Here is a 27,840-nt window from a genome sequence, read left to right on the forward strand (position 1 = left end):
AAGGAGACCAGATTACAGGTACAGTTATAATTGAAAGAAATACGAAGGCTAATAAACAGACGCAAAACACCTACAGTAATAAAACAATATCAACAGATATACTAATCAGTAAGGAGCCTAATTATCTTTGTTCCAATATAGTCCATGTTACAGTCTTACATTGCAAACAATGGAGAGTTTTTTCATCACCCAGCATCGTTTTCACTTTTCCAAATGGAATTTATCCTCAAACGGGAACATCACTTCATACAGGATCAATGGACATGTTGACCGCCCTTGCTAAATCAAATCACAACACAGGGCCCTTAATTGTATAACGGTGAGGCCGTAAGGTGCTCTTTAAGGCTCTGTTGTCTGTAACTGCTGGCACTGTACCTGTGTTTGCACACATAATTCAATAAGCTGCCTCTCTAAAAAGAGATTTGATTTCACTGGGCTGGGCGGACGTGAGGCAGAGCGGGAGGGAGTGGGAAGGTTTACAGCCCAGAACAAGAGGTGAGCTGCCAAGACAGCCAGGAATCGTTCTGTGGCAGGCGTACAAGAGCAACGCAACCCTGACAAAGATGTACACCCAGCTATGGATATCAAGCTGTGTTGAAGAATGCAGCATTGTTGTGAACACACAATGGCAATAGCAGATCTCCTGGATGAATAAATGTACACAGCTCGCTCTGACAGGATAACTAAATGAGGACATGTTTGCCGAGCCATAGCTTGTGTTGCAGGCTTATAACTGTAGGCTCTGTCAGAGCTTAGGCATAACACTCAGAATAAATAGAGAGTGTCACAGCAACCCAGGTGGTCCAGGCATCGACTAGACAGAGAACCGGGCAGAGACCCGGACAGAGACCCGGACAGAGACCGAGACAGAGACCCAGACAGAGACCCAGACAGAGACCCAGACAGAGTCCCAAACAGAGACCCAGACAGACCCCCAGACAGACCCCCAGACAGACCCCCAGACAGACCCCCAGACAGAGACCCAGACAGAGACCCAGACAGAGACCCAGACAGAGACCCAGACAGAGACCCAGACAGACCCCCAGACAGACCCCCAGACAGACCCCCAGACAGAGACCCAGACAGAGACCAGGTATAGATACGACAGAGGTCAAACGGATGCCAGACAGAAACAAGACAAAGGTACAGGCCAGACACGGGGCAGGTCGATAGCAGACAGGGACCAGACAGAGGCCAGTGCTGTGCCCTCGTTCCCCCCCAGCACCTCACCTGGTCCCGGGCCTGAGGAAGGAGCAGGTGCTTCCTCTGGTCCAGCCACAGTAGGGGTCCCTGGAGGCAATGCAGTTCCTGGAGATAAACAGAGTAAACACAGTCTTTAGTGATGCACCACCCAGGGCAGAGAGACACCACGGATTCATTGAACACATTACACGTTTGACATATACGTTACTGTATGTCACGGCTCACTAGGTTTAGAGTCTGCTGGCATCAAGGCAATACGACTCAGTGGTGAGTCGTCAGCAAGGCCAAAGAGCAAGAGAGTAAGACGTCTGTGTGTGGGTGTGTGTGTGTGCGTGTACTGTGCCGAATAGATTTACTGATTTGTCGAAGAGCGCTTGGGGATGTGGTAAAGTAGTTTGGTGCACCGAAGGTAGGCTGTATAAGTTGGCAGATGGTTTAGGGCCTGACTAAAGGTGTGATTGTAATGATTGGGAGTGGGCGGGGCTTAGGATGTGTTACAGATATACTGTATGTGGCTGAGAGGTGTGTGTGGGCTACAGAGGTGTGGCTGAGAGGTGTGTGTGGGCTACAGAGGTGTGGGTGAGGGGTGTGTGTGTGTGTGTGTGTGTGTGTGTGTGTGTGTGTGTGTGTGTGTGTGTGTGTGTGTGTGTGTGGAGATGAAAGGTGTGTGTGATGTGTGAGACTTACTTCATGCAGCGTGAGTAGAGCTGGCATCGTGCCACAGGGACCCTGACCACACAAGAGGGGAAGGCCAGCAGCAGAGACTGGCTCACCGAGTCCAGAGTCAGGGACAACAACTGCCTCGCCTGCGGAGAGTCCTCCCCACACCTAAAAACACATACACACACAGAGAGACAGTGAGAGTGTTGCCTTATTGCACAACACACAGTCGGCTAAGCCGCACCACACCATGATGAGGTCAAGCTGACCATCATCATATCACACACTAACTGAACACAACACTACATGATCTCACTGCACATCATATCAACACAACACATCACTGTTTCATTAAGTATAACTCAAACCAGTTTATGACTAAAAGCACAACAATCAAAGTGAAAGCAGTAAAAGGCCTTCAGAAGCCTGTTTGTCACAGTGTCATCTTTAGTATGCAGTGTGTTGATGGCTGATGACTGAGGCCTGGGGTTGGATGGGCATCAAAGCCACCAGCTACACCCTGCATGGGCTCTAATTGGTACTTAGCACTTCCATATTATCCAAACACCTGCCTTTGTAGGCAGGATTTATATATATTTATATACATATGTTCACTCCTGCATGGGCTTATTTAGATGGTTTATGGTAATAAACATGGCTCGCAGCTGAGGAGTCATTAGGGGAAATGTAACACACACTACAGTATCAAGTTGTTAGTCATACCTCACAGCAAACAAACTATGTGAGAAACCATACTGACGGAAGGAGAGCGCGAGCGATGGGGAGGGAGAAGAGAGCGAGAGATGGAGAGAGAGAAAGAACAACTAAATAAGTAAACAAAATAAGTAAAATGGAGACAGGTTGAGAAATAATGAAAGTGTGGCCCATTAATCTCTCCGTTTCCCCTGGGTCATTTCATGGTTCATTACCAGGTCGAAAATATGAAATATAATCATTATGTCAGACAGCCAATCAAAAAACAATTTGGGCTTTGAGGATCTCTATCTGTGATGTGTTCCCGTTGCCCCTGCGATGGTGGCGGGGGCCGTCTATCTACCCTGGGCCCATTAGGGGAGTTAGTCTGGGGTTAAGGAAGGGCAGGCTGGGAGAAGGCTGATCTGATTACTCCATTCCCTCTCTCCTGATTAGCTGGCTCCCTGCTGTGAGGGGGACTGCAAGCCCTGTCACACACCCCTATACCAGGCTCACAGCCACACCACTATCACAGCACAGCAAATCACCCCCAAACACACTCACACACCGGCACCACCGCCGCTACTGCTGCAGCCTTACCTCATCTGCCCTCTGATCTGATTCCTCTGCTCCCCATTTAGTTGTTGGTGGAACGGAGCCTCACATTGACGCCTACATGAATGCGTTGTTTTGAAGGGTGGGAAGTAACGGTTTTAACCTCCTTTCACCTGCCAACGAGGTTTGTGCTGCTGTGCTACAGTGTTTCTTACTACAGTAAATGAGCCCCGTTTTCCCCTCAGTCTGAGCAGAGAATAGATCAGGGGGCACAATTAGCAGCGCCGCTGCCATAGCTCTAGTTAGGAGACTCTTGCTTAAACATTTCTAATTGGGCTCATTGAAAGATAACCAAGCAATACCCCATCTGTTTGCTTCCTATCCCCCCCTGCGGTCCCATGCATGTGTTGCAGTGAAACACTTAGAGATAATTAATAAGACCATCACAACAGCACCCATTAGAGACTGTCTGTAACCAGTTAACCCTTACTTGTCAGGGATGAAGCCCTCCAGCTCCTCCAGGAAGACATTGCTGCTGGACACGGTGTTGTCCCGGTTGGGGACGATCAGGAACTTGAGGATGGTCCCCCGGCTGGAGCCCAGGAAGAGCACTGTGCGGTTTCTGTAGGGGCCAGCCTCCGTGTCCATCACCATCTTATTCAGCTGGTACCTAAGGGGAAGAAGACAAGATGATGATATAGAGACACTGTGTTTTTCACCCAATCCTCTCTTGACCCCGTGTCCTGATTAACCAATAGGCTATTGCGTTGATCTGACAGGATTTGAGTTAGCAATATAGAGATAATTCCATCTAGCCTATCAAACGGCATATTGGAGCTTATGTTACAATAACTAAGCTTACATGGTCCTATCAAATAGGGTAGGGTCTAGGGCTCAATTTGGGACACAACCAATCTGCATACCTCTTACGGTCATTCACTAAATGAAATTCACACAGTAAAATAGTCATCCAATTTACATACAGAACTAATTACCAAGAGCAGTCATTAATATCATTCAGATGAATGGACTTATCTTGAAACAATAGCACCGTAGCTGAACTACACAAGTCCTGTGTGTATGAGTCAATGTTCTAAAATAGAAGAAGTCGTTCCACTGGGTAATTCATATTCCACATACAACTTGTCACAGTAATAGTCTCCTCCCTCTAGCTCGGCTGGTGGCCATTGTAGTTTGATGCATCCCAGCTGCTTGCCTCCTGCAGCAAACTCTCACAGCGAGCGGATCAACTGACCGGCATAAACAGAAGGAGAACCAGCCCAGAGGCTAATTTGTGTCCATGCAAATATGTGTGTGTATGTGTATGAGTTTGCCCTGAGACATGGCAGTAGACTCCTATGGTGTCTAATGGTATGAAGCCATACAAGTGTACATGTCTCAGGGAAACAGCACAGGATGCAGGGAAAGAGCACAGGATGTGTGCGAAAGGTTTCCTAGTTCTGAGTCTGTGATGTCCCCTGATGCGATCACAGAGCCTCACCTGACCATGGTCCTGACGATCCAGGGCCTCTGTCCCAGTGAGGGCACGGCCTCGTCCATCAGGGGGTGGGTCTTCACAAAGTTCAGCATCTCATCAGGGAAACCATTGGATGAGTTGAACCTGGAGCCCTGAACAGCACAGCCCCCTGGCCTGTTGGAGGAGGGTGAAATACAGGGTTTAGCACAGGCTCCCCCTTACTGAGGCACAGGCTCCCCCTTACTGAGGCACAGGCTCCCCCTTACTGAGGCACAGGCTCCCCCTTACTGAGGCACAGGCTCTCCCTTACTGAGGCACAGGCTCTCCCTTACTGAGGCACAGGCTCTCCCTTACTGAGGCACAGGTTCCCCCTTACTAAGGCACAGGCTCCCCCTTACTGAGGCACAGGCTCTCCCTTACTGAGGCACAGGTTCCCCCTTACTGAGGCACAGGATCCCCTTTACTGAGGCACAGGCTCTCCCTTACTGAGGCACAGGATCCCCTTTACTGAGGCACAGGCTCTCCCTTACTGAGGCACAGGTTCCCCCTTACTGAGGCACAGGCTCCCCCTTACTGAGGCACAGGCTCCCCTTTACTGAGGCACAGGCTCCCCCATACTGAGGCACAGGCTCCCCCATACGGAGGCACAGGCTGCCCCTTACGGAGGCACAGGCTCCCCCTTACGGAGGCACAGGCTCCCCCTTACGGAGGCACAGGCTCCCCTTTACTGAGGCACAGGCTCCCTTTTACTGAGGCACAGGCTCCCCCATACTGAGGCACAGGCTCCCCCATACTGAGGCACAGGCTCTCCCTTACTGAGGCACAGGTTCCCCCTTACTGAGGCACAGGATCCCCTTTACTGAGGCACAGGCTCTCCCTTACTGAGGCACAGGATCCCCTTTACTGAGGCACAGGCTCTCCCTTACTGAGGCACAGGTTCCCCTTACTGAGGCACAGGCTCCCCTTACTGAGGCACAGGCTCCCTTTACTGAGGCACAGGCTCCCCCATACTGAGGCACAGGCTCCCCCATACGGAGGCACAGGCTCCCCCTTACGGAGGCACAGGCTCCCCCTTACGGAGGCACAGGCTCCCCCTTACGGAGGCACAGGCTCCCCCTTACGGAGGCACAGGCTCCCCTTTACTGAGGCACAGGCTCCCTTTTACTGAGGCACAGGCTCCCCCATACTGAGGCACAGGCTCCCCCATACTGAGGCACAGGCTCCCCCATACTGAGGCACAGGCTCCCCCTTACCGAGGCACAGGCTCCCCCTTACGGAGGCACAGGCTCCCCCTTACGGAGGCACAGGCTCCCCCTTATGGAGGCACAGGCTCCCCCTTACGGAGGCACAGGCTCCCCCATACGGAGGCACAGGCTCCCCAATACTGAGGCACAGGCTCCCCCATACTGAGGCACAGGCTCCCCCATACTGAGGCACAGGCTGACCCTTACTGAGGCACAGGCTCCCCCATACTGAGGCACAGGCTGACCCTTACTGAGGCACAGGCTGACCCTTACTGAGGCACAGGCTGACCCTTACTGAGGCACAGGCTGACCCTTACTGAGGCACAGGCTGACCCTTACTGAGGCACAGGCTGACCCTTACTGAGGCACAGGCTCCCCCATACTGAGGCACAGGCTCCCCCATACTGAGGCACAGGCTGACCCTTACTGAGGCACAGGCTCCCCCATACTGAGGCACAGGCTCCCCCATACTGATGCACAGGCTCCCCCTTACTGACCCATTTCAGTGTTATCTGTGGTCAGTTAATGGTGTCTTACACTCTTACACTTTAGACTCACATAAAGTACATCACAATGAGCCAGGAGATGATTGCCAGGTAAGGCAATACTGTACCTTGGTTTGGGAACGAGCTCATCAGGAACAGGGGTCCATATAGACTCAGGTGATTTCTGCTCCTTGAATCTCCCATCAAACACCCCAGCCAGCTGCTCCATGTCGAACGCACACACAGCCGAACCAGGGATGCTACAGAGAGAGAACCAGATACAATAGATAAGGCAGGGGTGGATAGAGTGGCGCAGCGGTCTAAGTCACTGCATCTCAGTGCTAGAGGCGGCACTACAGACCCTGGTTCAAATCCAGGCTGTATCACAACCGGCAGTGATTGGAAGTCCCATAGGGCGGCGCACAATTGGCCCGGGTTCGGCCGGGGTAGGCCATCATTGGAAATAAAAATGTGTTCTTAACCGTCTTGCCTAGTTAAATAAAGGTTGAATTTAAAATATATATATAAAAATGGACAATAAAGGTTATATCCTGAATAACATTTAAGTTGGCATACAAAATGGAAGTTTTGTGTTAGAATCCGGGAATACACAGGAAATAAGTAGTCAACAAATGAGGAAATACTCAGAGGAAATACTGTAGAGACCACACAGCATGTTCCAGTAAAATGCTTGCACACCTTGGCTGTTGCTAAACTCCTATTGAACTCATTGACCCAGAATGGAACATCTGCTGTGAAAAGAAGCTAAGTCCCCCCACACTGAACGAAGCGCTACAATACTGTTACTGTAGTGTTGAGTGTGGTAGTTAATGGAGGTGTACACCAGAGAGATGGAGAGAGAGAGAGCCACGTCAGGACAACAGGGGGTGAATACTAGCGTCTCTCTTTCTCTCCTGCTCCGAGAGCTTCTCTTCCCTTTGAGACCTCATGTTTTTGCTAAGAAATTGTGTGAGTCTGTTGAGTGACTAGGACTTCTCTGGTACAGCACAAAGTGAACCTTAGGGAGTGACTCAGTTCCTGCCGAGCACTTCACGCCTACTCTCTTTTCCCTTTCCCAACTCTGACACTACACCCTGAGAGAGGGGGGAGAGAGAGAGGGAGAGAGAGGGTGTGAGAGGGTGAGGGAGAGTGAGAGAGAGCTGCAGAGAGAGAGAGAAAGTGAGAGAGCACTGCAGATAGAGGGGGAGAAAGAGAGAATTGAGAGAGCACTGCAGAGAGAAGGGGAGAAAGAGAGAAAGTGAGAGAGCACTGCAGAGAGAGGGGGAGAAAGAGAGAAAGTGAGAGGGCACTGCAGAGAGAGGGGGAGAAAGAGAGAAAGTGAGAGGGCACTGCAGAGAGGGGGGGAAGAGAGAAAGTGAGAGAGCACTGCAGAGAGAGGGGGAGAAAGAAAGAAAGTGAGAGAGCACTGCAGAGAGAGGGGGAGAAAGAGAGAAAGTGAGAGAGCACTGCAGAGAGAGGGGGAGAAAGAGAGAAAGTGAGAGAGCATTGCAGAGAGAGGTGGAGAAAGAGAAAAAGTGAGAGAGCACTGCAGAGAGAGGGGGAGAAAGAGAGAAAGTGAGAGAGCACTACAGAGAGAGGGAGAAAGAGAGAAAGTGAGAGGGCACTGCAGATAGAGGGGGAGAAAGAGAGAAAGTGAGAGAGCACTGCAGAGAGAGGGGGAGAAAGAGAGAAAGTGAGAGAGCACTGCAGAGAGAGGGGGAGAAAGAGAGAAAGTGAGAGAGCACTGCAGAGAGAGGGGGAGAAAGAGAGAAAGTGAGAGGGCACTGCAGATAGAGGGGGAGAAAGAGAGAAAGTGAGAGAGCACTGCAGAGAGAGGGGGAGAAAGAGAGAAAGTGAGAGAGCACTGCAGAGAGAGGGGGAGAAAGAGAGAAAGTGAGAGAGCACTGCAGAGAGAGGGGGATAAAGAGAAAGCAGCAGAGAGAAAGGCTCTCTCACTCTCACTTTGCTGCTCACTCCAACACTCCATTGCTCCAGTGTTAAGGTCAAGTAGTGCCTGTGCTCAGGTCTTGACACAAACCGACAGATGGGCTTATGGGCTCTCTCCCTGCGCTGCCCCTGTGCCCCTAGGCTTGCTGGAGTAGGTATCCAGGGATCCTCTGAGAACTGTTTGTTTTGGTAAGCGGTCTGAGTTTAGCCTCTCTCTGCTGAGAAACCAGAGGCATTTTCCAGCAGGGTGACATGCTAACCTAATACATCATTTGACCAGGTCAACCTCTCTCCAACTGCCTGGCAGCCTACCCTGCCTTTGCCTCTATATTTCTGTAGTCTATCCTCTTCTCCTTCTTCTCACCCTGTTTAATTTATCTGTCCTCTCTGCTCTTTCTTGCTCTCTCTCTCTCATCCCCTCATCTCTTTCATCCTCTGTTTTTCTTCTGATCTCTCTTTGCTCATTTGTTTGAAATGAATTGGCATCAGTTTGGCTATGTACAGCTGTTGAATTGTGCAAATAAAGGTCATTCAAATTTGATGTGCAGTGAGAAGGGTTGACTGACAGTCAGTACAGGCTGTAGGAGGCGGTGGGGTGGTCAGACTTCATGCCAAACCACACCCTCACAGTTTAACCAGCAGACTGACAGCTCTCTGTAGCCCAGCTCCGGTGACAGCATGACAGCTGATGGAGGCCAGTGGAGGGGAATGAGTTCTTCAGTCTAGGCCAAGGTTCAAGGAAAGATGAGAGGATTGTTTATTTTATTCACCTGGGTCTTTACATATTTTATGTCTCTTCCACCTCTGTCTCTTCCCCCTCTCTGCACACACATTTACCTTCTTCAACCTTTCTGCTTTGTCTTTCTATACTTCTCTCATCTGCTTTCTCTCCACCTCTCTGTCTCTCCACCTCTCTCTGTCTCTCCACCTCTCTCTGTCTCTCCACCTCTCTCTGTCTCTCCACCTCTCTCTGCCCCTCCACCTCTCTCTGTCCCTCCACCCCTCCCTTTCTCCCTCCACCTCTCTGTCTCTGTCTCTCCACCTCTCTCTGCCCCTCCACCTCTCTCTGCCCCTCCACCTCTCTCTGCCCCTCCACCTCTCTCTGTCCCTCCACCCCTCCCTTTCTCCCTCCCTCTCTCTGCCCCTCCACCTCTCTCTGCCCCTCCACCTCTCTCTGCCCCTCCACCTCTCTCTGTCCCTCCACCTCTCTCTGTCCCTCCACCCCTCCCTTTCTCCCTCCCCCTCTCTGTCTCTTCACCTTTTTCTGTCTCTCCACCTGGTAAGGCCCAAGTATTTATTCAGCTCCTGCCTCAACCCAGGGCCCAGGGGAGGTATCCAGCTGTGACTGCCACCGCATCTCCCTGGTGGCACAGCCTCACTGCTCTCCTGTCAATTGGAGACGCCTCCCTCTGACACCATGTCATCCTAATGGCTCCTATGAGGCTGGGTCTCCAGAGGGCCCCCTGCTCTGACTAACTCCGAAGCACCGCCACAAAGCGTTATGTATTACAGTGAATGCTGCAGAAGAAGCGGAACTCCTTCGTAGGCGACTCTTTCGTCCACGTGCTCACGGCTGGCTGGTGGGGCACCCCGGCTGACTAAAAACAGGCTATACATTTTTATAGACAAAGATATAGTATCTGAGCTGCATGTGATTGAACAGAAATCATATGCAATCCTTTCATTTCCTTCCTTGTAGACAGAATAAAACATGGTTGTGTGGATTACTTGAAAAATGTACTAGCCTAATCCGTAAGTTTACTAATACATTAATGAACTAATATAGGAAAAAATGCACATATTCAATAGTCTAGAAGAAACAAAGAAAAGTTATTTTAACCTGGTAGTGATTTATTTTCTTACAATTTGCAATATAATATTATTATCAATAATAAAACTAGGCCTAGGGTATTTCATTGAAAACCAGACTCAGACAGCATATGTTGGATAGGAAGTGCCTTCAGCAAGGCACTGAGGCTTGTTCTGGCCGATTCCCTAAAACTTGTCAGCAGCACACCGAATCGCTCCATCCATTGGAGGAGTATTAGGCTACTAGTGATTGGCACCAATATGTCAAGTCTGACTGTAGCCTATTAATAGACTACCAGTTGCATTAGTTTTCGATACGAAAAGAAGACAGAATGTGACTGACCTGGAAAGTGTCCAGACAACTGTGTGCTGATTGACCATAGGCTAGGTGTGTGTGTTCTGAAAGATTATTCTAACCAATCATCTGAATACTTTAAGAGCCCCTATCGACACCTGATGGGCCATCAGGGGGGCAATTAGTCAATATCCCCAAATTGCTGTTGGTCATCTGCTATTGCCTGTTTGATTTAAAACAGCATCTAGTAAGATTTAACAGAGAAAGCAAGGATGTTTCAAATGGGATTTGCTTCTTCAAACTGCCCCCTGTAATTCATACGCAACATTGTTTCACATCCTTTAATAACAGACACATAAACACGCAATAGGCTACAGCTCGCTTCACAGCTGTTTCCCTCCGAAATGGAGGGAAAGTCGATGTAGGCTATTGTAGCCTACGGTGCGCTGAGGGCTCTGTACGCAGCGTTGGAGCCTCGGTGCCATGTTTTGAAAAACAAAAAGCAGCATATGTGACTAACTCACCCCAGAGCCCTGCACTTCCCTGGAGGAACTTCTCCAGCCGAGGCCCAGGCACCATCTTTTCAGGCCATGTCTAGTACTGCTAAGCCCACCTTGCACAGTAGCCAAGTAGCCTAGCCCCAGGCTAGTGTGTAGCATAGCCTAGCCGGGCTTGGCTCACCACCATGTAATCTTCTCAAATAGTCTGTCTCTCTATCCTGCCGCTATAAAAAGTACCCCTCCCCTTTACCTGCAGGCTCAGAGGCTCTCTCATATCCTCCTCTCATAGCCCCCACTGCTCCTATAGATCCCTGACCTCCTGCAGCTCCGGGAGGTTTGGCTGGGCTGTGCAGTGCAGTGAGAAAGATCAGGTGTTTAGAAGAAACCCAAGCCTACTGTTCATCCCCTCAGACAGGAAGGACCAGAGGTAGGAGAGGTGGACACACTGAACTGTCAACCAAGGAGGATTTGGTGTAGTTGCTAGGCTAGCTAGCTAATGCCACAGACCAGGAAGCTTCATGGGGCTGTAAACTCTATCCTGGCTTTGTAGGCATGATAAAATAATTAATAACAAGCAAACATTGAGGGATGCTGGTGGGAAACTCTTAAACCAGAGCTCTTTTTCCACAATTCCCACACTGGTAGCAAATGTGCACATGCGGGAGATGATACACTATCTCAAAATGGCCACTCCAGATTTCCCAAACCCTCTTCCCTGCGGTGCTCACCACACGCAACCGGCAAAAGCAATATGTCTGGTAAGAGCTTTAAAAGTATGCTGCAGCGGACCACACAGTGTTGGGGAGGTTTACAGCGTACCTCTCTCCCTCTCGCTCTCTCTCTGATTTATAATGGAGCACAGCGGCGGCGCGGTGCCTAGGCAGGTAGTGTGTGTTCAGCTGGGCCTCTCCCTGACACGCTGGTCACAGTGTTATCTGTAAGCCGTTGTTGGCCCTGTATAAACCATCCATCTCTCTCTGCAGGTGCACCGCTCCCATCTAGCACCCATCCCTCCCATCCCTCCCAGCCCTCCCATCCCCCCAGCCCAAAGATAAGATACAGCTGATGAAACAGTTTTAACTCTTAAAGGGTGGCGGGGGGTAGCGCTGCAGATGTTTCCCATTATTGACTTCCTTGTCCTTGAATGTGTTTGAGGGGTCTTCCTCCTCCTCTCTCTTCCTCTCCTGGCTGCCACAACAGCAGCCATTATGAGTAGAGGATGTTATTAGAGCTGGCATTAGTTGAGGTTTGCTCTCTGCTGATAGGCATCCTGCTGGCTCATCTGCATGGGAGACCTGTGTTGAATCCCTATTAGAGTCTGCTCTGTATTCACCACACACACACACACACACACACACACACACACGATAGCCTGAAACATCTGCATGATATATGGTATATAACACAGGAGACACATCTTTCCTCTACTCTCTTGTGCTGTTAAGTCTGTTTATTGTGCTCCCTCATGCTTTCTCTGCAGCCATCTTCAACCTCATCTACTCCTCCTCTTACCCAGCAGCATCCCTCGTTCCTTTTCTTTCTATTTCATCACTCCAATCTGTTAACTGTCTTCCTCTCTAAAAGCAAACCCATGAAGCAAATAAATGTGTTCCGCCTAATCGAGAACTGTATCTTCCCCCATAAGCCCTAACCATCTCCCTCTCTTCAGGGACCTCTGTCAGTCTGTCGGTGTGTGTGTACCTGTTGGCGGGGGTGGAGAAGACTCCCAGGATGATGTCCCTGCCGTGCATCCTGATGACAGGGCTGGTGGAGTGGAGCAGATTGAAGTAGAAGTGGGAGTCTCCAGGGACGGAGCAGTTCAGTCTGGCCTTCAGGAACGACGTCCACTGCTTCTCCAACACCCTCTGAGAACCACCCAGGTCCCCCTTACACACCCGAGACACCCGAGACACCTGTACCTGAACACACGTGCACGCAAGCACGTGGAACAGACAGAACAGTCAATGAACTCGCACCGTACTACACATCAATGACTATGCACAGAGTTTTCCGTGCTGGGTCAGTTGGAAGCACACATATTTCACACAGTAGATTTGTGGTTGCAATATTCATGGAATCATACTCATGGAGAATGTATAATAAAGTTTGACAGATTTAAGTCAGAACAATCGTTCAAAATGAAGATAAAAACCTTTTTATCTCTTGGGTGAACTCATAAAAATGTAAAGTATTTGTGATGCATGATACCACATTTGACAGGTCATTGTTTTAAAATGGCCAATTAAAGATCTAGTATTCATGAAAACATCAGTGCATTTGAAAACTGCTTCTTTGGACAATCTCACCCCAAACTACCGTGATACAGTGTAAGTATCCACTTACTGTGAGCCCTACAAACATGCAGCACAAAATGCCTGCGCTAGCACATTTCCACCAAATGTGAATGACTCATTTATTAGATAAAAAGGATTCTTGTTATGGTCATATTTTTTTTGCATGAGCACGTATTTCCACTCTGATATGACTGATGCCATTTGGAGTGGTTTTGAAAAAGCCTTTTCCCATCTAGATATCAAACAGCACAGATACAGGGAAAAAGATCATCAGAAGTACCAGGCTGGTATTGACATTTGAATAATAACATGAGATGGAACATCCAGGCAGACACACGACACAGAGGGGCGTGTCCAAAGCTTTACCATTTTGTCTCGTACCTTCTCCAGATAGTTAAACTCCATGGCCATCTCTCTGAAGAAGAAGTAGATGTGAGGACCCCATTCCACTGAACTGACAAAATAGGGCTCTGCAAAGGATGGGAGAGGACAATGTTACACAACAAACACATCTCCATAGAGCTGTAAGAGACCGAGTCAGATAACTCCCTAATCCCAGACACAAACACCAGCGTTGCTAAGCAGGCATACACTTTGAGATTTTTTTTTTTTAATTGAGGAGGCTCATTTTCGTTGTCAGTTTCAAAACCTGTTATTGTTTGGTTCCTACTGAATACTACTCAGGCCATCCAGCTACATACAGACACAGAGCAGACCTGATCTCTCAGCCCTGGATCCTCTGACCTCAGCAGGGATGCTGCTGACTAAGGCAATGCAGTGAGTCTGACACAGATATTGATCCTGATAGTAAGTGATGTAGTCATAAACAGAGCCTTCTAACAACAGAGGCAACACACACACAAACAAATACAAACAAATACACACACGCAGGCGGACACATACACACACAGATGCACACACACACGCGCGCGCACACACAAATAAGTACACGTACCTCTGAACCATTTGGAGTCGTGTTTGACTGTGCGGAGTGCAGGACTGTCCCCCAGGCTACGGTAGATCACAGCGTCTATCGCCAGGAAGTCCGTCACAGTGGCCGTAAACAGATTCCCCTCTGGCAAAAAACACACAGTCAGATACAATGGGAACAGCTCATAACACAGCATAGTAACAGCTCATAACACAGCATAGTGACAGCTCATATCACAGCATAATGACAGCTCATATCACAGCATAGTGACAGCTCATAACACAGCATAATAACAGCTCATATCACAGCATAATAACAGCTCATAACACAGCATAGTGACAGCTCATATCACAGCATAATAACAGCTCATATCACAGCATAGAACATCGCAGAAGGTAGTTTGACATTACATTACACAACTCAATGCATTCGACTGTTGATCAATGAACAATATATAAGTACATTAGAGATAATTACAGTGGTGCAACAGAGCCTCTAGTACAGAGTGGACAAATCCCTCTATTTCTACTGCTCAGTAATGTCCAATAAAGGTTTCCTATTGTTTCAACTACGGCCAAAGATTGTGTGATGACGGGGAACTACTGCAGCTACATAATGAGGTGTTTAAAGCAATGAGTGTTTCCAAACCTGCGAACAGAGCCACGTTGGCGTGTTTAGGATCATAGGGACAGCGGGCCATCCCACTGACTGTCTCTCCCACCATCTCCAGAGTGTCTCCCTGGAAAGAACACGCACAAACAGTTCACTATACTATATAATGTTGCTGGAAAACAGAGTGAAGTTCACCTTCACATACAGGAAACATACATGCAACTGCCAAAATGAAGAAAACTCCAACATAAAGTGTCTTAATTGGGCGTTGGGCCAAACCAGAACAGCTTCAATGCTGTTTCTGGAACTCTATGGTGGAAACCGCTGTCTGAGGTGCCACTCCAGAATCTCTCATACTGTAGGTGTTCAATTGAGATCGGGTGACTGAGATGACCATGGCATATGGTTTACATCATTTTCATGCTCATTAAACCATTCAGTGACCACACATGCCTTGTTGATGAGGGCATTGTCATCCTATGGGGGCATAGCCATGGTAGCCAAAATAATTGCCAAAATAATGGCCTGCCCAAAATTGTTATACATGACCCTAAGCATGATGGGATGTTAATTGCTTAATTAAGTCAGGAGCCACACCTGTGTGGAAACACCTGCTTTCAATATACTTTCTATCCCTCATTTACTCAAGTGTTTCCATTATTTTGGTAGTTACCTGTACATGCCCACAGAGTATGGCAATTAGCATATATTATAAAATATTCACAATATTATTATTCACCCTCTGCAATTATGCAAATGGCACAAATACACACAAACACAACCTTTTGAAACGCATGCAGCTAAACAACCACAGGCAAAATCGTCACACAGACACACCATCACCGATTGAAAATTAATTAAATAAATTAAATACTGCGGTTGTCATTAAAACTAGCTATAAATAAACCCTAGGTTCGCTAACTAGTCCCAGGAGAAGCCCTGAGCACGTCAGCCCAGCGCAGGTTGCACTGCTTAGTGTCATTAACAGCCAGAGATAATGGGCCAGGTATAGAGGAGGGAGTCAGTGTGCTGGTATGTTGGAGACGTGACAGACTGAACATATCACTTATTTGAAAGCCTTTGATGGTGAAACTGGACCCCCATCCACCTCCTCCTTTCTCCCTCCCCGTTTCCCTCTGCTAATAGATATTCTGGAGGAACGTTGAGAAACCGACTGAGCAAATGATTCATATTTATGCACACTTTTTTGTTGTTGTCTGATTGGCAGAGCAAGGATGTGGTTGTGATATGGAACAGGTAAATGGGGTACGCCTGATCCTCTTTCAGGACAGAGTGGGTCAGGTGGTGAGCAGCTCCAGGTACATGAGCAGTACAACCACTTAGCGTTTTCCTTCCAACTGGCCTGGCTGGGTTTCACCAGAGGGGAAGAAACTAACCATCCAGATACATCATAAGCACAGCCTCCTCCCCAGATCAGCCTCCTCTTCAGTTCTGGCTCACACTCTCCCAGCCCTCGTCTCTGTACTCTGATCATCTTGTTAGGTTATAAATGAACCTTATAACATTTCACAGACCCTTAATAAAGCTCAAACCATGTTTATTCCCTGATTGGGTCATACAGCTGCATAAGACAAAAAACACATTCACACAAGCACTGATATTTAACCCTACCTCCTATGCTGAGTCTCCTCCTACACATCTGAACAGCCAATGCATCTCTGTTGCTAGACAGAACCTTAGTGATATCTGTTCTTCCTCACGTCATCTGACCTGACTTCTGCTCACTCCTCCCCAACTCAAGGCTGGCATGTTGACTCCTACCAGACTGTGTCTCTTTTCGTCCCACATATCCGGACAGAATGTAAACGTTATACAGTCCCCTTTCTCCCTCAGTGACATGAATAAGTATATTTCATATTTTCAGAACCCAACAATCTGCAAGCTCCCCATACAAGTGTAAGCATTGTACAACAGCAACCGATATCTGAGGAAAGCGGGCCTTTGTTGCCTTGCTAAGGGCCTCTGTCTCTCTCTGCCTTAGGTATCGAACAAATGAGGCAAATAAGATGTAAATGTGCAAGTAAGCAATATGCCTAATGGTGTTTGTGATTGAGCTCTAGGTTCCAGGAAAAATCATAGTCCATTTATCAATGACGCACCAATCATTAAACTCTGATGCATGACTGAACTGCTGACAGGTAGAGATGTGCTCAGCTTCCCGAAGCAGTAATGACTGCTGTTTGAGTAAGAGAGATGGTGTATGTGTGTGTGCGTGCGTTCTATAGGTACTCACAGTATAGTTGGCACACAGCGGATTGAAGGCATTGGTCCCACATACAAACAGACCTCCTTGTCGACTCAGCAAAACCTTCATGAAGTTCCGACACTCGTCCTGATAGGAGACAGAGAGGGAGAAGTAAGGGGGGTAGAAAACAGTATGGATCGTCTGTGACTTATTATCCTACTGCCAGGTGAAATTAGGCTTCTTAATGCATGATGGGAGGAATTATCACATCATTAACACTGTCAATCACCTCATTATTCAGGCCTATGGAAGCTCCCTGTCTGCATGCCTGCCGCATTAAAGAGTTTCCATTGGCTCACACCAGCTATTGATTGACAGATGGTAATCCAAGCCAACCTTGAGTTTTCAACTAGCACTCGTTTAACTGCAGTAGTACGACCCTTATTACCATGTCATGTTAATAAGCAGCATGCCAATCCCTAGCAGATCCAACATGTCATTGATTTTTTTTATTTTTTTTATTTCACCTTTATTTAACCAGGTAAGCAAGTTGAGAACAAGTTCTCATTTACAATTGCGACCTGGCCAAGATAAAGCAAAGCAGTTCGACACATACAACGACACAGAGTTACACATGGAGTAAAACAAACATACAGTCAATAATAAAGCAAAAAAAAAAACAAAAAAAAAAAAAGTCTATATACAATGTGAGCAAATTAGGTGAGAAGGGAGGTAAAGGCAAAAAAGGCCATGGTGGCAAAGTAAATACAATATAGCAAGTAAAACACTGGAATGGTAGTTTTGCAATGGAAGAATGTGCAAAGTAGAAATAAAAATAATGGGGTGCAAAGGAGCAAAATAAATAAATAAATTAAATACAGTTGGGAAAGAGGTAGTTGTTTGGGCTAAATTATAGGTGGGCTATGTACAGGTGCAGTAATCTGTAAGATGCTCTGACAGTTGGTGCTTAAAGCTAGTGAGGGAGATAAGTGTTTCCAATTTAAGAGATTTTTGTAGTTCGTTCCAGTCATTGGCAGCAGAGAACTGGAAGGAGAGGCGGCCAAAGAAAGAATTGGTTTTGGGGGTGACTAGAGAGATATACCTGCTGGAGCGTGTGCTACAGGTGGGAGATGCTATGGTGACCAGCGAGCTGAGATAAGGGGGGACTTTACCTAGCAGGGTCTTGTAGATGACATGGAGCCAGTGGGTTTGGCGACGAGTATGAAGCGAGGGCCAGCCAACAAGAGCGTACAGGTCGCAATGGTGGGTAGTATATGGGGCTTTGGTGACAAAACGGATAGCACTGTGATAGACTGCATCCAATTTGTTGAGTAGGGTATTGGAGGCTATTTTGTAAGTTGATTGATAGTTGAACAGGGACCATGTATATTATTCCTGTCACCTGTGTGAGTGTGAGTGCAGTGAGGACTATCCCTATACATGTAAATCCCAAGTGACCCACTCCCCCCTCCCTCCCCTCTCCTGTCCCAGTGAGCGTGGCTCCAGCTCCTGGCCCTGCGCCTGGTGCCTCAGCCTCTGACCCTCCACCACGGGGGTCCACTCACCGAGCAGAGCCTCTGATGTCATTAAAGGGATGAGAGGAGGGAGGAGGAGGGGGAGGGCTGATACTCCAGATGCTCCAGTCCCCGACAGGGTTCTCATTTTTCCACGGCCGGGGGGGGGGCAAAATGTGTAGAGTGATGCGTGGTGAGAATTCCTCACACTGCGGTGGTACTAGACGAGTGAGACGAGTGACATACGAGGAGCCACTGCTCAATGCATACTAAATCATGTCTCTCTGTGTGTGTGCGTATATCTGTATCTGTGTCTCTCTGTCTGTGTGTGTGTTTGTGTGTGTCACTCCACAGATTCAGTGTTCGTGTCAGTATGATTTGCATGTTTGTTTTTCAGTGGGACTGCAGTCTGAGCAGAAAGCTTAAAGCCAGATGTAACACACTGCAACGCTTAATGACAAACGAGACGCAGTGCCAAAATCAATAAATACTTATAAGAGCACATAAGCCTAACTAACACACAAAGTGTGGTCTTTTGGCATGGCCCTGCAGCGTAAATTGAAATACATGATGTCTGCAGTATAAACAACAGGGATTTATACTGTTTGGAAGCCTCTCATCTCTTACATCATTGTGATCCATGGTGTATCGCTTTATTTGCTTGACTTTTTATTATTTTTTATTTTGTGGTCATAATCTGCCTTCATATCCAGAATTTATTTGGTTCCTATATTAACCATACAGCCTGGAGTCTACAGTACTGTATATAGTGCCACATTCAGCTCTCCTTCCCCCTGTTTCCCTCCTCCTCTCTCCACTCTCACCCCTCCCTCTCCCTGGGCACACTCCAGACAAAGCGCCACCTGTGCTGGCTGGCAGTTCTTTCACTTGACCCAGACCCAGATGATCGCAGCTCCACTTCTCACTGTTTGTGTTACACCACTGCATTATTAATACAGAGCAGCCTGGATGAATTATGCAGTGTGCCGCACATATGAACACAAACACGTTGGTGTTTGTGGTATTGTGAGTGTGTGTGTGTGTGTGTGTGCGCGCGTGCATGTGCTTCCACAAGGTTCAACAGAGCACATAGGCTCTGAGCTTTGAGTCAGATGTGTGTGTGGGACTGAACACACTGAGGGTTCGTTCCCATACAGATGTTGACCTGAACAAGTGCATTCATCTCCCTGCTGATTTCCAGCCTGTAACCCATCCCTCATTCTTTATCTTCAGTCAGACCCAGGTCTTGCTTAGAGGAACAACAACCCTCTGTTACCACAACACATCTGCTCACAACCCACCGCAGTCAGAGAGCATTACTACTGAAGACTCCCTCCAACAACCCACCACAGTCAGAGAGCATTACTACTGAAGACTCCCTCCAACAACCCACCACAGTCAGAGAGCATTACTACTGAAGACTCCATCCAACAACCCACCACAGTCAGAGAGCATTACTACTGAAGACTCCCTCCAACAACCCACCACAGTCAGAGAGCATTACTACTGAAGACTCCCTCCAACAACCCACCACAGTCAGAGAGCATTACTACTGAAGACTCCCTCCAACAACCCACCACAGTCAGAGAGCATTACTACTGAAGACTCCCTCCATCAACCCACCACAGTCAGAGAGCATTACTACTGAAGACTCCCTCCAAATCCAACAACCCACCACAGTCAGAGAGCATTAATACTAAAGACTCCCTCCAACAACCCACCACAGTCAGAGAGTATTACATTACTACCACCTAGTGCATCTGGTTTCCACTGATCTAATCCTCCTGATGTTGAACTGGTTGCACAATCGCACACGTCCCCAGTGTGGCTCCTCTTTGTTTCATAAACCTACAGTATACTATTAACTAAGCATAGAGACTTAAGAAACTCCACTAAATGAAACGGACTTCCTTGGACCATGATGTTGTCACTAAACTGAGGATGAGCTAATTACCATAGCCAAGTTTAGAAATGCTCGAACAACACTGGGCAGAGATACATTTTTAAAGCTAGTTTCCTGCAATTCTACACATTGTTGTCATGGCTTATGCCGTGTTCTTATGCTATCAGCGACATTAAAACCAAATCATGGCATTTTTGGAATTTTAGATTCTTCCTGACCATCTAGTTTTTATTTTGGTGACTGTTAGTTCTCAAAAATATATACTTAAATTATATTTTCTACATACTTTATCAATGTTTTACCATCCCCCAAAATATTTAAAATAAATATATGTACAGTACCAGTCAAAAGTTTGGACAATAAAGAAAAACCCTTGAATGAGTAGGCGTGTCCAAACTTTTGTCTGGTACTGTATATTTTTTTTATCATATTTTGAGACTGCCGCAGCTAAATGAATATAGGGGAAACATCATACCATCACAGCTTCTCACTAAAGCCTCAAAAGTTTCCCTAGCATGCTCGAATGGGCCCATCACTGCTGGGACCTGCCAAGAGCTCAGAGAGAGACAGAACTCTTTCCACGCTCCAGCAGGCTACTTTCCTTTTCTCCTCCCCTCTGTTCTCCTCTCCTCTCACTTCCCTCTCCTTAGGTGATCCACGCTAGACTCTGATCATCAGAAGCAGATCTGTCATTTCAAGGCAACATTCTGACTTAGACTTTGATGTAAGGCAGAGTGACTGGGGCACGAGAGGGTGGGGGGCGGAGGGCGAATATGGAGGACAAATTAACAGCAGTGCTAAATTAGCACAAATTTGTCCTTAAAAAGGCACTTCCTGCCCACGTCCTCTCTTACTCAGCATGTTAGTACTAAGCCTCTCCCAAGCTCCTCTTGTATCTCACAGAGGCTGTTTGATGCTAATCCTGTGTGAATGCACTACAGGCCAGCATCAACATCTCCCCTGAAGAGGAGGAGGAAGGGGAGGAGGGGAGGAGTGAGATTCAGAGACTATCTAAGGCAGCTATGTGGCAGTAATGGTTAGGACACCTGACGGCTGACCCAGAGTTGCAGGGTCAGCTCCCTGTCGGGTACACTGTGGTCTCTCCTTGACCAAAACACTTAACCCAAATTACTGCAGTATGTGGCCTGCTAAGGAAATGAGAAGCATGTTCATGTTCAGCTGGAGAGTTGGTGTATTTAGGGCATCTGCAGAAACACAATACAACAAACATACAATAAGATGTGAAACCATATCATGGTGAGACTGGTCTTGTCTTGTTCAGAGGACTGAAATGCAGACCCCCTCTGAGAGTTGGTATTAAGAACATATTGATCAAACAATCTTACTAAGTGCTACACATAAGAATGCAAAACTGCTCTTTAAAAAGCCTACATGGCGTTCCCTTTGTTTGCATACTGGCTGACCATGCCCTTGAGCCAGCTCTCTCTCTCTCTCTCTCTCTCTCTCTCCTCTCTCTCTCTCTCTCTCAGGATGGTTTTGTCCAATGTGATACATTCGGTCAATTCAATATATATATATATTGAATTGACCGTCCTTTCTGATCAATCAACCCGGAAACATTTCATTACATAACCAATTACTCTGGTGGCGAATGTATCACATTGGACAAAACCATCCCGGGAGCAGGACAGGACATTTGCAGGAGGTGAAGTGGATGAGTGGAGGTTTGGGGTGGAGGGTGTGAGTGGCAGGAGGATTAGGAGAGCAGAGGGTGAGTGGGTGACAGGGGCCTAGAGGCTTGAGGGAGTGTGTGCAGGGCTGGATTAATGCAGGGGTTTACCGGGGATGAAGCCCCCTGGGCTCAGACCTGTGGGGCACCCAAGAGGAAGCAAAACAAATATACATATACACACATCTACTGTATATAGTATTTTTTTTTACTGCAACCGCCAACCACAGGAGGACTCAGGTGTAGACAACCTGCTGCTGCCTGCTGTCACTCTGCTAATCATCAGATGGGGAGAGGAGAGGGGGTGGTGCCCTCATTGTGACTGGTTAGTTGGGTGTCAGGGGCTGAACCCAATCCCATAAGGGGCCCAAGAGGCAAAATATTGCGCCTTGGAATAGATTCTACAAGTGGACCTAAACCGTACCAGGAAAATACACCCCACAACATACAGTAACATATACTTTGTATCCCTTGTTTACTCAAGTGTTTCCTTTATTTTGGCAGTTACCGGTTTGCCAGTTGGGAAGGCCACAGTTTGGGCAGCATGGTTGTCAAATATACAGCTTGTTGCATTGTGTCTTAACCTGGGAATTTGACAGTTAAACTCATGGGTACACGAGCAAAGGATGCCAGTCCTGACTTGAATGGGAACTGGTTGGTTGCGTGAAAAACGTGTGAATTTGCGTGAAGAACGTACAGTTGGGAAAGCAACTGCTGAAAAGAGAAGGCTAATCTGTCCGTAGAACCAATATACTTTTTTCCCTTAACAACTCTTAGCTAACATAGGCACTGATTTTCAAGTGAGATAGGCTATTTCCACAACAAGCACCTCTGCCATCACCGTGACAAGCCTAAGGCTTCATCATTAGGTGAGTCAGTGTGCCATTGGAAATTGTACAGTACCAGTCAAAAAAAGGGGGTTTCTTTATTTTTGACTATTTTCTACAAAATCAGCCAACAAGTGCTCAGCATATGTGGGAACTCCTTCAAGACTGTTGGAAAAGCATTCCAGGTGAAGCTGGTTGAGAGAATGCCAAGAGTGTGCAAAGCTGTCATCAAGGCAAAAGGGTGGCTACTTTGAAGAATATCAAACATAAACATATTTGTTTAACACATTTCTGGTAACTACATGATTCCATATGTGTTAATTCATAGTTTTGATGTCTTCACTATTATTCTACAATGTAGAAAATAGTAAAAAAATAAATAAAAACCCTGGAAGGAGTAGGTGTGTCTAAACTTTTGACTGGTACTGGGTTAAATATCCTCCTGTAGCCTATGCTATATATACTGTATATATATTTCCTCCTAATATTGTACAATCAGTGCGTCACTTCATTAGCCTGGGCTATTGTTGGTATTAATTCAAGACCAGATTGATCTCAGTTTTTCAGTCAGTCAGAGCAGTCACTCATTTCGGTGGTATTAAAAAAGATTCAGCTCATGTTTTTGTGTCACGTAAATGACGTTTTTAAAAGGGGGGCTATAACAAAAAAAACAAAGCACTGGGGCCTATTATTTCTTAATCCAGCCCTGAGTGTGTGTATGTATAGTGGGGTCTGAAATTATTGACAACCTTGATAAAGATGACTGTATAAGAAATTACTGTAGGAAATACTGTACACGATAAATTATTCAAATACTGAGCTATATTGTATGCCACCCCAAAATGGGTAATTATATTATTTTATACTGATAGAATTGCTCAGAGAAATAGATTTTGTTTTACAAGTAATATTTTTCTTTAAAAGGGGAAACATTATTGACACCACCGTTTTCAATATGTTTCAATACCTCACCTATGAGATGGCCATTCCCAAATGTTGATTTTGTGGCCATCTAACCACTTTTGGGGGGATTTTGATGTGTGCTTAGGGTTATTGTTTTGGGGCGGCAGGGTAGCCTAGTGGTTAGAGAGTTGGACTAGGCACAAATCTGTTGTTCTGCCCCTGAACAGGCAATTAACCCAGTTAACCCTAGGCTGTCATTGAAAATAAGAATTTGTTCTTAACTGACTTGCCTAGTTAAATAAAGGTAAAATAAAAATAAATTGTCTTGCTGGAAGATTCACTTGCACTCACAGCCTCCAGGCAGAGGCAACCAGGTTTTTGGCTAAAATATCCTGGTACTGGGTTAAGTTCTTGATGCAGTTGAACGTAACAAGGGCCCCAGGACCAGTGGACGCAACATATCCCCATACCATCAAAAATCCACCACCCTATTTTACAGTAGGTATGCGTGGGGTTATTTTCTGCTCATGCACTCTCATTTCGACACCAAACCCACCACTGGTATGCATGGCCAAACAGCTCTATTTTCAACAAAGCACCGGTTCCAATCCAGTGCCAATGTTGTTTAGCAAACATTAACATTTGTTGGGTGACATGAAAATAAAGCTCTGGTGGGTTTGGTGTTGAAATGAGAATGCATGAGTAGAAAATAACCCCCCCAAAAACAAAGATGTCTTCATACCTCAGAGTTAATACTTGGTGGAAGCACCTTTGGCAGCCATTACAGCTGTGAATGAATTCACATTAGTGACGGGAATGTCATGAACTGAAAGACATGCTTGCGTTGCAGCTCACAAGTACTGTAAATGTCACAGAAGCCACTAGCCAGGAGGCTAAGCATTGAAAACGATTCTACTAACTAATGTTAAGAAAGCAACTCTTCATTTATCTACCATATAGACTCGTAATTATTGCAACAAAACCATATTACAATCTTGAATAATGCAACAATTCACAAGAATGTGCAGACAATTCTTTTTTTGTCTGTAGCTCCAAGACAAAAGCACAGTTACTGCTAGCTAAAGCTAACAACATATCTTCATCAAGTAACATCATCCTATAAAAAAACGAACAATTAACCCTCTTATACAAATATAAAAGTGCAGTAGGCCTACCTCATTTTTATAAATATCATGCAAATCATTAGGCTACATGTGGCAAAATCAAATTGCCACTGAAAACGTGGCTAGGCTATAATTCACCGGGAGTTGAGACGTTGAGCTGTTATATGTGGAAGCCCATTCCCTACTCCCAAAAATAAAATAGATATCTACAGTAGATACATATAAATCATACATATAGGTTATGTTTCTTCATTTGTAGCATTGTGTGGCTCCATGCTGCAGAGTTCAGCACAGCAGGGCCACCGGCAAACGTGTGGCGAGTTGGCATTTTCCCCAGCCCTTTTGATTTGGTTGAATAAAAAATATTGGCACAAAAGCGTTGGGAAGATGGACAAAGTACTTTTGTTTAAACGTTTTTTTTAAAAACAACATATGACCTGATTAGAACACATCTGGTCCCATCATAGCCCATATAAACCGTTTTTTTACATCTGATTTATTACTATGTCACACCCAGAGTTTTACCTGGTTAGGAAATCAACTCCCCCACACACCACTCTGGGACCTGTGGTGGCACCTCTAAAATCACCACACAATGTTAGAAATGAAAAAAGAAATACTTTTATTTGTATAATCTACTATCTCAAAATGTTCACGTAGTGTGACTTGCATATCTCAAAATGTTGACTTACATATGTCAACATTTTGAGATAGTATCGACATTAAAAAAATGTAGGCGGGAATGGCCTTCCATAGTTTTCTGTAGCTCAGCTCAGCCAGCAAGTGGCAGCTACAGCGACAATTTCAAAATGCAATTTCAGCTAAAAACCTAAGATATAAGAAAAATGTCTGTACATTTCAGCTGTTTCAAAAACATTGCTCTGCTATTACCATTTATACTGTAGGAGTGTTGCGCTCACTGCCCTGCTGGGAGGGGCCAACATTGAGCGAGACGTGATCAATTCGCAAGTTTACACAACAGTACTGTCTCTCAAGAGTCGATGCCTCTCGAGAACCTCACGAAAATGTCCCTTTGCTATCGTCAATGTGAAAACGGGCTTAGATTCTACAGACTTAGCACAACTCTTTGGGCAACATACTGTATATCCATTGTTTTTGTCAAAACCGCTCAAGCTCAGAAAATTAGGTTTTGAGTCATTGATCCCACAGCAATATTCAAACCTTCAGGACTGAGACTGGACCACTCAGGAATACTTAACACCTCTTGGAAAGCCATTCTGTTGTGTCTTTATCATTAAAATGTGTGTAATTGTCTCACTGAAAAATAAAACTCTATCCCAGGGTTAGATTTTTAGAAGACATAGGCAGGTTATCCTCTAATGTTTTACCTGGGTTTGCTCCTTTCATATTTATTTTGATCCTGAGAAACTTCCTAGTCCCTGTTGGTGAGACGCATACCAATTACATAATGCTGCCACTACAATACAGAGGGTTTATTTCCCCTCTTTGTCTTACAGTATTACTTAAAATACTTGTTGCAAACAGAATGTATGATTTGGAGCGAATTTTTTATTTATGTTTTACACAGGCTTCCTTTTCATTTTGTCATACAGGCCAGTGATATGGAGTGAATGCAATGTTGTTGATTCTCTGTATTTTCAGGTATAGCATCATGTTATGGGCATGCTTGTCACCGGCAGGGACTGGGGTGTTTGTCATGATTCAAATAAATATGAAAGGAGCACGGCCCAGGTAAAAAGAGAGGAAAACCCATCGTAGTGTTCTGAAAACCTAACCCTGGGATAGTGGGACAATTACACACATTTAAATGCCAAAAACACACCAGCGGCTTTCCTGAATAGTCCAGTCTCAGCCTGACTTAAATCTGCCTATCAATACTTTTTTTTAACCTTTATTTAACTAGGCAAGTCAGTTAAGAACAAATTCTTATTTTCAATGACGGCCTAGGAACAGTGGGTTAACTGCCTTGTTCAGGGGCAGAACGACAGATTTGTACCTTGTCAGCTCGGGGATTTGAACTTGCAACCTTTCAGTTACTAGTCCAATGCTCTAACAACTAGGCTACCTGCCGAAGTCGGTTCCTCTCCTTGTTCGGGCGGTGTTCGGTGGTCGACATCACCGGTCTTCTAGCCATCGCCGATCCATTTTTCATTTATTTTGTCTTGTTTTCCCACACACCTGGTTTTCATTCCCTCATTACGTGTTGTGTATTTAACCCTCTGTTCCCCCCCATGTCTTTGTGTGGTATTGTTTCTTGTAAGTGCTTGTGCACATTGTTGGCTTGTGCGCGACGTGCTTTGTACCCATTGTCTATTATTCTGGATGCCGGTGGTTATATATATGTATATTAAACTGCTCCGGTTATTACCCAGTTCTGCTCTCCTGCGTCTGACTTCGCTGCCACCAGTTACGCACCACTTACACTGCTTGAAAACCAGAGACAAGATTTGATTATTAGTATCCATCAATGATTCCCAACCAAATTTACTGAAGTTGAGCAATTTTTACATAAACAATGGATATATGTTGCCCTAAGAGCTTTGGAAGGTTGGTAGAATCTTATTTAAAAAGATTCACAGATGCCAATAGCTTTTAAAGGTGCTTCCACCAAGTGTTAACTCAGGGTGTGAAGACATACGCAATCAACACATCTTCAATTAAAATATATATATAATATATAGGTTGTGTAGATTGGTAGGAAAGAAATCCAATGTAATCCCTTTTAAGGTGTATTTTTAAGGTGTCAAAATGTGAAGATTGTGTGACTTTAGCTCAGTTTATTTTATACAGTAATTTCTGCTCATCTTTATCAAGGGTGTCAATAATTTTGGACCTCACTGTACAGTACATGTGTGCGTGTATGTGTGTGTGAAGGCCAGGCCACAGAGAACAGGATGAGGGGCTCACTGCATTACCACAGTCACTAGGGCCAGGATGGCCTTTTATCCTTCTCAGTCAGGCTTGTGGCCCCCCTTAGGGGCATGCA

The 27,840-nt window shown here is 46.1% G+C and overlaps 1 protein-coding gene across 2 annotated transcripts in view; it reads right to left on the reverse strand.

The window, feature by feature from the left end:
• Window positions 1–27,840, reverse strand: part of sema6bb (sema domain, transmembrane domain (TM), and cytoplasmic domain, (semaphorin) 6Bb) — a 70,640-nt gene that overhangs the window by 36,576 nt on the left and 6,224 nt on the right. Inside the window, exons 5-14 of one of the 2 annotated variants that reach the window (XM_065009029.1) lie at window positions 16,960–17,058; window positions 14,742–14,832; window positions 14,118–14,237; window positions 13,544–13,632; window positions 12,570–12,781; window positions 6,446–6,577; window positions 4,613–4,762; window positions 3,602–3,781; window positions 1,891–2,031; window positions 1,231–1,308 (exon numbers count right to left, since the gene is read on the reverse strand). In XM_065009029.1, the coding sequence (XP_064865101.1) occupies window positions 1,231–1,308; window positions 1,891–2,031; window positions 3,602–3,781; window positions 4,613–4,762; window positions 6,446–6,577; window positions 12,570–12,781; window positions 13,544–13,632; window positions 14,118–14,237; window positions 14,742–14,832; window positions 16,960–17,058 (1,292 nt within the window). Of the gene's footprint in view, window positions 1–1,230; window positions 1,309–1,890; window positions 2,032–3,601; window positions 3,782–4,612; window positions 4,763–6,445; window positions 6,578–12,569; window positions 12,788–13,543; window positions 13,633–14,117; window positions 14,238–14,741; window positions 14,833–16,959; window positions 17,059–27,840 lie in introns of both variants that reach the window. The other variant, XM_065009028.1, reaches the window with a different exon arrangement.

This window comes from Oncorhynchus nerka, linkage group LG24 (genome assembly GCF_034236695.1).
Source record: "Oncorhynchus nerka isolate Pitt River linkage group LG24, Oner_Uvic_2.0, whole genome shotgun sequence".
Lineage (NCBI taxonomy): Eukaryota > Metazoa > Chordata > Actinopteri > Salmoniformes > Salmonidae > Oncorhynchus > Oncorhynchus nerka.